General features: G+C 38.0%; 1 protein-coding gene across 1 annotated transcript; it reads left to right on the top strand.

The window, feature by feature from the left end:
• LOC113228867 lies at window positions 1-804 on the top strand. The gene has a single exon (XM_026462288.1). It carries the CDS (start codon window positions 1-3, stop codon window positions 802-804), a length of 804 nt encoding a protein of 267 aa, XP_026318073.1.
• Window positions 805-15,706: the final 14,902 nt, after the last annotated feature.

The following is a 15,706-nucleotide window of genomic DNA, read 5'->3' as shown; positions in this document are numbered from 1 at the left end:
ATGGATGAGTCTTACATACATACATCCCACACTAAAGGGAAATCTTGGAGTGATGATAAGAAAAAAGGAGTAAAAAAGCCAATTTCAAAAGGTCAACGTTTGATAATAGTTCAGGCTCGAAATGAAAAAGGCTTTGTACCCGGTGCCTTTTTAACGTATAAATCCACGGATACTACAGGTGACTATCACAATGAAATGAATAACGATAACTACGAGAAATGGCTGGTTAATCAATTAATCCCAAATATACCCAGTGATTCCGTTCTAGTTATCGACAACGCACCTTATCACAATAAATATGTTGAAATACCCCCCAACTCAAACACCATTAAACAGGAAATGATCAACTGGTTAAACAGACACGAAATTCCAGTTGATCCAAAATTAACAAAAACCCAGATTTACGCTATTATATGTCAGCACAAGGAGAGGTATACAGAGTTTTCCGTGGACAAAGTACTTGCCGAACATGGGCACACTGTGTTGCGATTGCCACCGTATCATCCGGATTTTAATCCAATTGAAAATATATGGTCTCAACTAAAAGGCTATGTAGCCTCTAGAAATGTGAGTATGAATTTAACTACAGTAAAAACGTTATTGACTGAAAAAGTAAACATGATCGGGGCTGAAGAGTGGAAAAAGGTTTGCGGTCACGCAATCAAATGTGAGAATGAATATAGAAGCATTCAACACGGTTTAGACAATTACACTGATAGACTAGTGATAAATACGGCTGATAGTGACAGTGATATTGACCTCTTTGAGAGCACAGATAGTGAAATGGAAGTAATTGAGAATTAGAATTATTATTATTTTTATTACAATGTCTCACTTTAACAATAGGTACAATGGTGTTTATTATGTACACTACAGCTGTAATTTTCCAAAGTAATTAAATACGTAAACATAATGTGAACATATTTTTTTTATTTTATTTTCCCCGAACCTAAAGCCATCACTTATAGAAAAATTGGTGTATTTTATACAAAGAATAAAAAGAATTATTAAAAGAAGCAAATTAAAATTGTTTAACAGCTCCTAATAGATACCGGACTGTTTGTATTTCGTGCGACAGAGATAACGCTCTACGAAGCCGAAATTAGCCGATTGTCTCTTTCCAAATGTCGATGTGCAATATTTATCGCCGGGTACTGTACTTTTGACTCCCCAGGAATTAAACGATGCCCTTTACTCCAGCTACGTAAGGCTGTGTTGATGTATTTAGAGCATAAGAAGTGTTACATTATCTTGTAATTTTAATGAGACGTTTGAAAAAAATGCAGACAAATATTTTAAGTGTGATTGATTTATTGGTAACAGTGTATTATTTCTGGCTCTTCGTTTACTTCAAATGTTATTGACATTCCAAAGGATGTTTAAAAATTTTCTTGTAATTATGCGAGATCACAGTATATAAAGAAGTCGCAGTCTTCACAATATTACAGTATGTTATATTATTAATCATCATGGACGACCACTCACGTATATATTTGTAAGTAATTCTATTTTTAAGCCGATTAAAATAGGATGTAGTTCTCAGGTTAACCATTTTGTGTAAATTTTATTTTTAAGTAGTTTATAAGGCTTCTCGATAAGTATCGAAAATTAAATGGAAACATTTTATTTGATTTGAAAACAAAATCAAATCTCATTGAATAATATTAAAGTTATAGATGTTAGAAAGAAACAGAGAAATTTGTTACGTAATACTTTAGAGACGCCAAACATTCTGTAGGATCGCTAAACAGAGGCAGAGCAACTGGCCACGTCTGAGTTAGACTACGTACCTTTTAAATAAATTAAAATATTTAAAAATGAATTTAACCACGTCTTCTGCGTTTTATGTGACTTGATTGATGTAATAATACACTACCTTAATTTAGTGTGACCTGGACTGCTTAGGTATTTTTATGTTTTGAAATTACGTTTTAGAAATTTTTATATTTGTAAGTATAAGAATATATAGTAGTTTACGATATTCACATATGTGTATTGGTTTTATTATTTATTTATAAATATATGTATATTTGCATTTATTTATCAATTTTTATCTGTTGATTAGTAATTCTTCATACACCGCCGTCTTTTTCCTGTGAATTATATAATTACTTCCATCCAAAGGTTGTCTGGCAGTAATCGCTTAAAGCGATAAGACCGCCCATTGTACCACCGCTTATTTTTAATTTAATTGTATTGTATTTGTTTCCTTTTTTGGTGTACAATAAAGAATTTTTGTATTGTATTGTATTGTAACAGAAAACAGTGTATTCAAAATATTATAGAGGTATTTTAAAACTTTTAAAAGCATCTCCATATTTTTTGGAAAAGCTGCGTCAAGATTCTTTGGTCAAGGAACATTTTTGTCCACTAAATAGATATATATTATATTTAGACATAACATAAAATAAACTGCCCCCGTGATCGAACGGTTACCATGCTGGTCTGCCCCGCAGATGTCCCAGGTCCGATGCCCGGGCCGGGAGAAATATTTGTATGGCCTACATTTTTGGTTCTCTAGGTACATGGCACCCGCGGTACAGGGTTTCACTAGTGCGGGATGAATGTGTAAAAAAACATACATAAGAAAATAAATTTGTTGAAACATTTTCTATAATTTCACATAGTCAAACTTGGAGTCCGCTACGAACGAAAGTTCGAATGTCACTTTTTTTGGGTTAAGCAAAAAAGACTGTCGTCTTATTACGTACGTTTATTGATGTTTTGTGATATTCAATTATATTTTGTGAAATTACTCCACTAGTTTGTTATAATTATTATAGCAAAAGTCGAAACACTAAGAAAAATTCATTCGATGTGACTGGCTGCGAACCAGCACCGTTAGGCAATCCGTGCCAGATATTCTGCCAATCAAGCACCATCCGTCCGAGACCCTCGTTATCAGATATTTCATATACACAAGAACTTTTTAGGCAGCGCGAGAGATGAGTGTAACAATAAAAGTAAAAATTGTACGGACGCTACAGCTTAGGGGCTGCGGAGAAGGTTTATGCCTTACTGTCAGTTCACCTTATTGCCTCCGGACCAGAAACCTGGCACTACTTCCTTTAAAAGATGAAAATAGGCATTGATAAAGGCTTCTCTCTGAATGTACCAATGTAATAAAAAAATATTGTCTAATATGTAAAATTTACATATACTTTCTTGTTTTAATTTCAGGTTTTGTGTCTACTTCATATTCAGTTTTGCCGATGTCACAGTTGCTGATAGTTCATTCTCGTGGCTGGGTAGAAATGACCATTACGATTTTGTTGTTGCTATTACGGTTCGTGGAAAATCATCAGGAGCAGGCATACTTTTTGATAGAGATCTTGTGCTTACAACTGCCACTGTAGGAGAAATGTACTTGAAAACCAATTTGTATGAAGTTATGGTTTACGGTATTTACGGATATTGGTATCCAGGTAAATCTTATTATTGCACATGTGGAATTACGCCTTACCGAATAGAAAGAAAAAAATTTTGGATGTCAATTGGATTGGATGGGCATCATTGTCCAGTACATGACCTTTTTGTACTCTTTTGCCCGGCGACGTATGGACACTTTGGCCCAGAAGCGAGCAATGCAACGTACCGGACGGCGTTCAGCACGTACCTAGCCCGACCACATCATGGCCTACTTAAATCGTTTTTTACAGTGGCCGCTTTCGGCTTTGTGGACCAAGATCATGTGGAAAAAATGAACCAATTAGAGGTTGACTGGTATGGTTACGGCACTCGAGTGGATTGTGACTTTTATATTCCCAGAGAATGGGGAAGATTTATTTGCATAAAAAACGATTTCGATGTTGTAGGAGTACAGTCGGGGGCCCCTTTATTGCACCGGGGTCTGATATACGGGATCGGAAGTTTTGCTTTACAAAAAGGAAATGAACATATTTTAGTCTTTACCGACGTTAGAGGTTATTCAGAACACTTACATATTTGCAAACGTATTAGCGGATACGTACAGAATTTCTATTGGTGGTCAAGATACTGGGGTTAAGTTTCAAAATCGAATATTGTGACATAGCGTAGACTTAGTTCCATAGCGAGATACCTTTGTTAACGTAAAGATAAACAAATAAACTTTAACGAAAATCTTAGGTTTCGTCTAAATTTTCGTGATTACTACAAATGTTTCCTATACATTTTGAAATTTCATTTTTTTTGGGAACTAACTCGCGTATATTTGTTTTTTCAAACAAGCCAACAATTCGGATTCTTTACAGGACAAGAGGTCACGTTTATTTTCCGAAATTATTGGAAACAAGATTTTATAGTTTAGCCATTTAGGTCGCTCAAATTAAAGCGTGAAATGGTAAAGCATGGATACCACAAGTTGTGAATTTTCGTCACCAGTACAGTAGTAGTACTGAAAACAGAGAGAAATATTTCTTGGAAAGGAGCATGGCGCTTCCTAAGCTGCGAAATAAAATACTGCACAATTTGTAACCTGCTCAAAATGAATAGCCGAGATCAATTTTCAAACAATATTTATGGATTCGATACGTTGTTGTCGAGAATCATAGAGACGCGTTTCATTTCAACTGTCCATGTCAGTTTAAAAATAAACTATTTTTGCTTATTTTATTCATTTTTGACTACCGACTCTGTATTACAAGTTATGTCTAAAACCTTTGTCTGTGTCTACCCGTATTTTTTTTATGATACCAAGTGAAGGTGCGAACAAGTCGTGCGCCTGGTGGTAAGCGACACGTCTCCCCATAGCAGTCGCAGTGCTACTCAGAAATTTAAATTGCAAAGATCTGACCGGCATTGCCACTGCACCCATTACCCTGAGACTTAATCTCTAGACTCAACTTATATTGACAAATAATTATATGAGATTAATAATTATAACAAACTAGTGGAGTAATTTCACAAAAGATAATTGAATATCAATTCAATAAAAATTTAATTAATACAGTGAATAGCGACATCTCTCGCCAGGACTGGTAGCTGTAAAGGTACTAACTAGATGATAAATCTTTCATAAATTTCTCATAGATGGCGCTACGACTAAAAAGTCGTTGAAAGACCAAGTACAAAGACACGACGCAAGCACATAGAAAAATTCGTGAGGTCCGTTGGTTCGTTCCGTGGCTTAGTTGGTATAGCGTCTGGCACGGTATGCAAGAAGACGTCGGTTCGAATCCGACCGGATCGAAGGAATTTTTTCTGAGTGTTTTTTCTGAGTGTTCGATCTTTGTATTAATAATTATAACAAACTAGTGGAGTAATTTTGGACTTGCCCACTCACCCTCGCCTTATAAATCTATTTTGTCAATCTTCTTTCGTTCATTCTCTCTGTACATGTCCGAACCAGCTAAGCATCCCTTTCTCTATCTTTGCCACTACATGCGAGCGATTCGTTCTGTGTACCGTTTATGTTCTCGGGTTTCTCTCAGAGAAAAGTTTAAGAAGATTGGTATTATGACTGTAGCATCGCAGTAAATTTAGTCAAATATTTTGTATGTCCGTAAAAATATACATGATTTCATTAAGAAAGAAGATAATAATAATATTAACGTTAGAACTAAGTCCAAACTCATGTTACCACGATTTCGTTTAACTAAGGTAAACAACTTTTTTATGGGGTACTGTATACGTTTTTATTATAAGATTCTGGAGAATATATTAGGATTATCATTTCCAAAGTTTAAAACTTACATTAAAAGTATTTTAATTGAAAAGTCATATTACAAAATTGGAGATTATGTTTTAGATAATGAAGTATGGAAGGACAACAAGAGATTCCACACAATTATGATTCAAAGTGTATTCCATAGCATTTAAGTTTATTTGAAAAGAGCAATCCCTAGAGTTTCTAGCTCGTTCTTCTCAGGGAGGTCTGCGTAGTGAACGAGCAGTAGTTTAAAATGACGTTTTCAAGTGTAAAAATTTTACCTATGGAATAAATGATTATTTGACTTTGGCATCTTCTTCCACGCCGCAACGCTCTCTTATCACACTGTTCCGTAATTTATCCATCAGAGTCAATCCAGCCATATTTCTCAAAGGTCTCATTTCTACTGCATTAATTCTACTTTGGTGTTTCTTCTTAAAGATCGTCAGCTCTTTTCTCAGTTAGCATAGATGTCTCAGTTACAAACTTGAAATTTGATACATTATGGAAATACTATATTATAATGGCATGGACACCTTGATCTAATGCTGCAATAACGACGGTGTGCAGATTACTGGGCAACGTCCCATTACGGATATATTGTATACAGGATTTCTGATATTTCAATATGCTTTGATATTCTGGAGCTGGAAATTGGAATTATAAGACTGAATCAAGATTAAATGTGAAACAAATTAAATTTAAAAGAGACATGTTATTTTATATGCATATAATTTGCTGATATGGAAATACAGATTATGCTAACGAATGCAGGCAACTCGAAGTATAGTAATCTTCTGGGTCTAGTGCCCACTGCTTACCGCCGCAGCATCATATTTACTTTTGGCGTATTGGTGTATTTTTTTCTTTTGGTTGCTATAATTGTGGCATATGCTACGCGGCATATTTTGTATTATTGAAATAAATATGAATTAAAAATAAATTTAGACAAGTAAGGTAGAATAAAAATACAATAAAAGCTTAAATACTGTGAACTAAAACTAGGATCAAATTACATGAATAAAATTGGGTTCCCGCGGCAAGGTGCCCAAGGAAAGCTATGGCTATTAAGCTGGTGTGGTCTATTCATTTTTTTTATAAAATTTTGTAGAAATAATGGGCACCGGGACCCCAAGGGCTAAGAGTTTTGACTCCAAAGGGTGCAAATAAGCGGCCGAAGCCGAAGCCTTGTCACTTATTACTTTTCCGTCAGCTCGGCTGTGGAGCGAAGCAGGATCTTGCCGGTGTGCTGGAGATGGGATGGAGCAAGTGTGTCGATAGACGTGAAGTCCCATATTAGTGCCCGTGGTTACCTATCAGTAGTCCGAAATGACACTTTCCAGAAATAACGTTTACTGGATTTTTTTTAATTTCGAAAGTAATTTTGAGAGGAAAATGTTTCCTCTCTTAAACCTAACTTAATTAAACTGAACATAATGGTGCCTTTGCGATAAACATCCAACATATCCTGAAAGAACAACGCTTTCGTTATAATTCGTTTTCGGTTATTTCGAAAAAAAATCGAGTTTGTAATAGGTTGCCAGTGCCCGGCCCATACTCCAAGGGATGTGTGCGACTCTTTCGAACCCATTTATTGACATAAATTGAATCTTATAAATTACCTAAAAGTTTTCATAGTCATGTCGGTAAATTACTTTTACAGCTTGCAATCTTAGTCACAAACATTTGTCGCATAAGCTATAACCGGGTTGGTGTATCTAATTTCCAATAAATACATTATTGACACCACATAAATAGATAACATTGATACACTCTCTTATCTAACACCGGGTACTAGTACTGTCTTATCCAATTAATATTCGATTTCAAGAAAATCGAACACAACTTCGAAAAAGTGCTGTGAAGAAGTGATCTTCATACAGAAGGAGTGATCTTCAAACTCCTTCGCTGGAATATTTCTCTTTATGATAAAAAACTATTCACGCTAACGAGTTACTTTTGAACCCTTAAAAGATGGTGCTGGTTTTAATTTTACTCCTCTTTCGGCCAGTACTTGGACCACCAGCGGAAATATTTTTGATCTGGCTTCAGACAATAATTCAAATTAGTCACATAGTCCCTGATGTCGGTGAATACTAAAATTTTCTCGTTTCCCATTTCAACAGAAAAACTTCCGATGCCATAGATCAAACCATTTTGCAGCAAAGGACTTCCCGATTGTACTCCGGTCACGTTATAAAGGTTCCTTAAGCAGATGAACCGGCCCCATTCTTCAGGAATATACTCGTTGCACTCCACTAACGCCATCTCTCGATGACTAAATATTTCAACTTCCAAGGTATTCATTTCGTTGATATGGTCCTTGTCAATGTATCCGAAGCCGGGAATATGGAAATCATAGCGTGTTATGCGATCTGATGGTCGGGCGAGATATACGCTGAATGCGTGTCGCGCACTCGCGTTCGCTGCTTCGGGAGCTAAACAGTATTCACCCGATTGAACAAACACAATCAGAAGATCGTGTATTGAACAATGCCGCCCGTCGTTTCCAGTAGATTTCCAAAAATTTTCTCTATTTACAATGTACGGTGTCATTACACATGAAACATTAAAAGCGGTACTATTTTCGTATCCACCGGTAATAGCATGAACTTTCAGTTTGTTCAGATAGTCCTTATATGGTTCCAGAGCGTTAGCTGAGGTCATGAGGAGGTTGACGTCGAAGAATACGCCAACTCCGATTGGCTGACCTTTGTAAGAAATACCGGCAACGCAGTCAAAAAGGTCATTATTAATTATCCATCTCCAGTTTTGGCCGAAGCAGAAGGTGAAAAATAAGAGAGATAAAGAAAATCTGGAAAATAATGATAAAAACCGTTACTTTGTTGAGCACATCAGTGTGAAATTACAGGCACATGGGACTTGTCAACTTATGTCTCGGCGTGACGGGCGCAGTGCAGCCCCTCAGATTTTTGCGATTTAAAGCTCTGAGTGGCACTGCAACTGTTGTAGATAGGCGTGTAGCTTACCATCAGGCGCACAACTTGTTCGTCCCGTCACTATCTACTTTTTATTATTATTAAAAAAAAGTGTTTTGACAATTAAACAGGGAACTAATCTTACAGATAATCAACTAATGTTGACGGCTTCACCATTTCTTGTAAACTGTTTTGCAAAGTTTCGGTTGACACATTAGAACGTTTGAAATTTCCTTTGGTTTACATTAAAACATCCGAATGTTTCCATTTAGTTAGAGAGCTAGCATGAGTTAACTACAGTTTCAATGAGTACTTGAAATAACATGCTGCCGTATTGATTTTTATTGAACATCTTGGTGTTTTATTATCACGATATTCACTTATTTTTTGTGACGTTACTCCACTAGTTTGCTATAACTAATAATATAGCGAAAGAACACAAAGGAAGTCTTCGATCTGACAGGCCTCAGCAGTCAGCAGATTTTATGAATTTCTCTATGAGTTTGTTACAGATTTTTTGCATTGTTTTTTTTCGGTTTTCATCGCTGTAATAGACACCTGTGAGAGGTCTATAAAGCAGCCGATACCTTTACAGCTACCGGAGACTAACGTAAGCTGTCACTGTATTAATTGTAATCATGATTTTAATTTCTGGCACAAGTTTGGCATATAGACGTGGATTCTTTTCCATTATTATGAGAATTTGAAAATTCAATAAATGCGTTTTTATGATAACCAAGTGATGAGACGAGCAAGTCGAGCGCATGGTGTCACTCACAGCTTAAAATTGCAAAGATCCGGATTTTCCTCGAAGTCGGTGTGTAATATACACCACAAACTAATAAGAGATACTACGTATGTACACCCCTCCTCACCTCCGGCTTTTAAATTACACTCTAGTATCGAACAGACAAGTACCATAGCGAGATGGGTTTAAAGTTATTATTTATTAAAAGTGATATCTAAATTGTATGAAACGATTGTTATATAATATGAACTTTATATATATTTTTTATAAAATGTGAATGTATGTTAAACAAGAATTGTATGAAGTTAAATTATAGGAAATAAAATTGGTCCAAATAAAAATTATATTAAATGAACGGTATATGTTTTGAAATTAGTTTATTTAATTTTCGTATTTTCATATACGAGTATATATATACAATATACATGAATTACAAAAGCAATAAAAATAACCAAATAGCTAACTGTCCTTATCCTACACAAGACATGCGCAAAGACAGAAAGAGACCCGTTACGTCCATTTCAATTTTCGAACCACAAGCTATTGAAATATTTACATTTAGACATTGACTTACAATTATATGGACGTCGGGTCCGCGCTAAAAAGTGTCCGCACTTGTAAGGCGCTAAAATCGTATACAGAGCGCGACACTCCGCTTTAGTCTTCATTTGTTCTACGGACAGCGCGATACTGCGATGACATAACAATTTAAATTTCGAATAGGTTGACTTGGGACATTTTTTTCGTAGTTTTTGTATTAGACCCGTCGTCTATTTATTTGTAAGTCAATGCATTTAGAACAAAAACTATAGAGTTGATTCAATGTTAATCTTATTTTTTAAATGACTTTTTATTAAATGTTATTAATAAATAACTAACAAAATATTGTTGTATTTATTTTACTGCTTGGAGTTTCCAATCAGAAGTCCGAAAACACAAATGTCCGAAGTAATGTTTCCTCGAATTTTTGTAATCCCAAATTTACTTTTTTAGGTTATTTTAGGAATATCACAAAACAGACTAAATTAATTTTTTCTTTGTGATAAGCAACCAAAATCCCCTGAGAGCATATTTAACGCTAAAGTGGGATTCCCAAATCTTGACGAGTCTCGAGTCGGCCCGCATGGGTATGGAGTAAGGAATCACAGGGGGCAAACGCTAGTCAACTTCCTCGAGCACGAGGGGCTCTTCTTGATGAATTCGTTCTTCAAGAAGAAGCCTCAAAGGAAGTGGACTTGGCGAAGCCCCGACGCTGTGACTAAAAATGAGATCGATTTCATCCTGACGGACAAGAGACACATATTCAGAGATGTCTCAGTGATCAACAGGTTTAGCACCGGATCTGATCACCGACTTGTACGAGGCTCTCTGAATATCGATGTCAAACTTGAAAGAAGCCGCTTGATGAAGTCCACGCTCCGTCCTAATCCACTCCAGATCATGGCGGGCTCCGAGAAGTTCCATGAACTTCTCGAAGCGAGATTCGTCGAGCTGGAACCCACCGAGGACGTTGACGAGGCCCTACAAAGCGTGGTTGGGACGCTGAGAAGCGAGGGCATCAAATTCTGTCAATTGCAGCGTACGGGAAAGAAGTCTAAACTCTCGGATGAGACTCTGCGACTTATGACGAAAAGACGCGATGACATCCAGGCCACTTCGTCAGAGAGGTCATACCTAAACAAGCAGATTGCGAAGATGGTACGGCGTGACCTTCGGAGCTCCAATACACGCCTCATTGAGGAGGCGATAGAGCGAAACCGAGGGTCCAAAGTATTCACTCAGCAGCTTGGAAGGAGCCACCTGACGAAGCTTACAACGCACGATGGCCTAACCGTTACGTCAAAGCCGCAGATACTCGCCGAGATAGAGGACTTCTATGGCCGTTTGTACGCTGTAAATGCTCCTCGGGTCCAGCGTGACAATCACGATTTGAGAGCCACCTTGACGCGCCACTATACCGACGACCTGCCAGAAATCAGTCAAGACGAGATCGTGTTGGCTCTAAAACAGCTTAAAAATGGAAAAGCCCCCGGTGAAGACGGAGTTACTTCGGAGCTTTTGAAGTGTGGAGGAGTTCCTATTATCCAGGAACTTCAGAAGCCTTTAACTTGGTCATTCACTGCGGGAGAACTCCACGGGCGTGGAACAGGAGTATTGTAGTTCTCTTCTTTAAAAAGGGAGATAAAACTCTACTGAAAAACTACCGACCCATCTCACTCCTGAGTCACGTCTACAAGCTGTTTTCTAGAGTCATCACGAATCAAAGTCAAAGTCAAAGTCAAAGATGATTTATTCCATAGGTAAAATAAATTTACACTTGAAAACGTCACATTTAAGGTACTGCTCGTTCACTACGCTGACCTCCCTGAGAAGAACGAGCAAGAAACTCTAGGGATCGCCTCGCAAGAAGACTCGACGAGTTTCAGCCACCGAAGCAGGCCGGGTTTCGGGGAGGATATGGCACCATAGACCACATACACACAGTGAGGCAGATTATACAGAAGTCCGAAGAGTATAATCGGCCCCTGTGTTTAGCTTTCGTGGACTATGAGAAGGCCTTTGACTCTGTCGAAACCTGGGCTGTCCTGGAATCCTTACAGCGGTGCCAAGTGGACTATCGTTAAATACAAGTGTTGAGATGTCTTTACGATGCTGCTACCATGAGTGTCCAAGTACAGGACCAGCAGTCTGAACCTATCCAATTACGCAGAGGGGTGAGACAGGGGGATGTCATATCCCCGAAACTGTTCACCGCTGCATTGGAAGATATGTTTAAGACGCTGGACTGGAAAAGGATGGGCATTAACATAAACGGCGAGTACATCTCACACTTGCGATTTGCAGATGACATAGTCCTAATGGCAGAATCGCTGGAGGAACTGGATCAGATGCTGAACAGCCTAGCATCCGCCGCGCGGCGGATTGGTCTCGGCATGAACTTTGATAAAACCAAAGTCATGATCAATGACCACATTGATCCGAGACCCATCTGTGTCAATGGCCACCTTCTTGAAGTTGTTTCCGAATACACTTACCTCGGGCAGATTCTGCAGTTAAGTAGAAATAACTTCGAGAAGGAGGCCAGGAGGAGGATTCAGCTTGGCTGGGCAGCGTTTGGGAAGCTACGTCGAGTCTTTTCGTCACCCATCCCGCAGAGCTTAAAAACAAAGGTTTTCAACCAGTGCGTCCGACCAGTTCTAACGTACGGAGCTGAGTCGTAGACACTCACGATACGGCTAGTCCACCAGTTTAAAGTCGCTCAGCGAGCTATGGAACGAGCTATGCTCGGAGTTTCTCTGAAAGATAAACTCCGTAATGAGGTTATCAGACAGAGAACCAAAGTGATCGACATAGCTCTTCGGATAAGCAAGCTGAAGTGGCAGTGGGCTGGACATATCTGCCGAAGAACCGACAACCGCGAGTTCTTGAGTGGAGACCACGACTTGGCAAACGTAGTGTGGGACGCCCTCCAGCCAGATGGAGTGACGATCTGCGGAAGATTGCTGGCAGGAAATGGATGCGTCAAGCCGAGAACAGGGCGAAATGGCGTGCATTAGGGGAGGCCTATGTCCAGCAGTGGACTGCAATAGGCTGATGATGATGATGAATATTTTTTGATACATATCACTTCGTTTGTAGAGGATAACTCGGGCCATGCTTGTCATTGGCTCCTACGATGACCACGAAAAGCCAAAAACTGAAAAAATACTCTGGACATTTTTTCGCGGTTTTTGGATTAGACTTTGGATTGTATTTATTGTCATCCATTTATTGATAAGTCAATGGGCAATCTCCTCGGGTAAATACAAGTAAAACAATACCACTGTTATACTACACACAAAATTGGAAAAAGAAATTCACTACATCCAGTCTGGCCAAGGGTGGAATCACATTTTTCATATACATGATTAACCAGTACGTAATATTGTACATATCGACACCGTCACGTCGATAACTTTCCATCTCTAATATATTTCGTTTTATAGGCCTATTCTGTATTCTGTGTACGGACATAACTTGAATGTGTGTTTTATCTGTGTATTTGTAAAAATAAGCTAGTGTTGTAGACTTTTGTTTGTGTGAGACCATAGTGACACAATTCAATTTTGCATTTGAGTACACCTGTTTGCTTGTAGTACTAACCCCCCCTCCCCCCCGCCGTTTGACCCTGTTCTTACACTTAAAAATTTTGTCAGCCATGTTTATCCACATTCACTTCATATTTTATCTGGATAATTATAACAGGTATTTCCATTTTAAAATTGACAAAACTGTTGTGACATACATCATCTTAGGCCATCGCCGAAAAGTGTATTTATTTTTTGTGTTTTGTATCACGTATTTCATTTATTTTAGTTCATATTAAACATTTCGGGTTTAATAAGTTGTCGCTAGCTCTCGGACTAGACAGGTGTAATAACTAAAAAGGATGTTTGAAATGCGTAAAATTCCAAACATTGTTAAGGGCTAAATGTCGTTTCTTTAAATTGCATTAGATGTAGCCAAGCAGTCAACGTCGTTCTTTTACAATGTAAGTATTTTTTGTTCATTTAATACGTAAATGTACGAGGGTCATCCAGAAAATAAGTTCCATTTTGATTTGTAAGTCAATAGGATTTTTTTTTTCAAATCTGGTGATATTGTACAAAAGGGGGTACCTTCTAAATAGAATGAGCGGTGAAGGGTGGCAGTAGCTTAAACACGACATGGTAAGTCGTCGAAATGGAGCCCTTGACGTCGCGTCCCGCCACCTCGGTGTTTGGGGGCCTACCACAACGTAAAATTATGACAGCGACATCTATATGCTCCTTGGCGACACTAACAGTTGACACTTGCCTATAATTCCGAATTCACAACGTGACAATCAAGACTCAGCTTGTTTTATTTATTTTTCTTCATGATAATGCGGAAAAATAATTGAAAACAACATAATTTTAATAGATTTCACTATTACATATTTTTCTTTTTTAAACAGTTAAAATTCTCTGAATGTAAATAACATTAAGTACTTAAACATTATAATACGTTAAGACGATTCGGAACATCAAAAAAGAAAGAGATGGCATTATATAGACCATATAGCGTTTTTTTCTTTCCTATTTTTAGTAAGGAGATAATATTGGGAAATCGGTCGTTCTTTCATTCACTTTAGCAATAATACATTACTTGGTTGACAGGTTTGTCATGGTACGAATATGAGTAATATCCATTGACTTACAATTATATGGACGTCGGGTCCGCGCTAAAAAGTGTCCGCACTTGTAAGGCGCTAAAATCGTATACAGAGCGCGACACTCCGCTTTAGTCTTCATTTGTTCTACGGACAGCGCGATACTGCGATGACATAACAATTTAAATTTCGAATAGGTTGACTTGGGACATTTTTTTCGTAGTTTTTGTATTAGACCCGTCGTCCATTTATTTGTAAGTCAATGGTAATATCATAATGAAAATTATAATAAGTTTACTTTAAGCTTATATTAAAATAAAAGTTTTTGGAAAATTTATGGTAGGCCCCTGAGCTCACGGTATTCTCCGATTTCTCACAACACAAACTAACATAACCAAAATTGTATTACAGTGGTCACCATTTGAGGGAAAATCTAACACCGCGATTCAGAAAAAACGCCAAATGGGTCAATGCCATCTACCGGATTCTTAGTGAACTGAAAGTAAACATTCTAGCTCAAGGCCACAAAGTAGGTTTGTAACACAACTTCTTTTTTGTTTGTTTCAGGTACGGCGTTTTATTCTTATTATGTACCTTTAGTATAAAATCTGCTATTGGTCATACTACACCAGATCCGTCTTTGCCCCAAAAGGGATGGTATTGGCTTGAAAATAATGATCTTGCCGATTGCGTGTGTGGTATATCATACAATGGTCGGCCAGTCGGCATAGGTGTATTTTTCGATTTAAATCTCGTTCTAACATCGGCTACGTCTATTGAGCCTTATGTCAACGACTTGAAATCATTGAGGGTGCATTCTATCTATGGTGCTTACGATGACAGCATGAGTTGGCCTGTGACCTGTGCGATTCCGTCCTACACTGCAAAGCGAAGAAACTACTGGCATCCTCTCGGATATGATGGGAATCATAGTGGAATACACGATCTCATGGTTTTGTACGCGGAAAGCGACAGTTATGACTTAGCTCCAGAAGCGGTTAACGCTAGTTACCGGCATGCTTTCAGTTCACTTCTTGCCACGGAAGATCACAAATTACTGACAAAAGGTTTTATCATACCCGGTTTCGGCTTCGTAGACAAAGACCATGTAAGAAGGATGAATGTAATGGAGATGGAGAATTATGACTTGGAGGTGCTGGTGGACTGTGACGACTACATACCCCGAGATTGGGGTGTGTTTATTTGTATCGCAAACGTTG

This window comes from Hyposmocoma kahamanoa, unplaced genomic scaffold (assembly GCF_003589595.1).
Source record: "Hyposmocoma kahamanoa isolate Upper Pololo Valley unplaced genomic scaffold, ASM358959v1 245, whole genome shotgun sequence".
In the NCBI taxonomy this organism is placed as follows: Eukaryota; Metazoa; Arthropoda; class Insecta; order Lepidoptera; family Cosmopterigidae; genus Hyposmocoma; species Hyposmocoma kahamanoa.
This window is presented reverse-complemented; position numbering and strand designations above follow the sequence as displayed.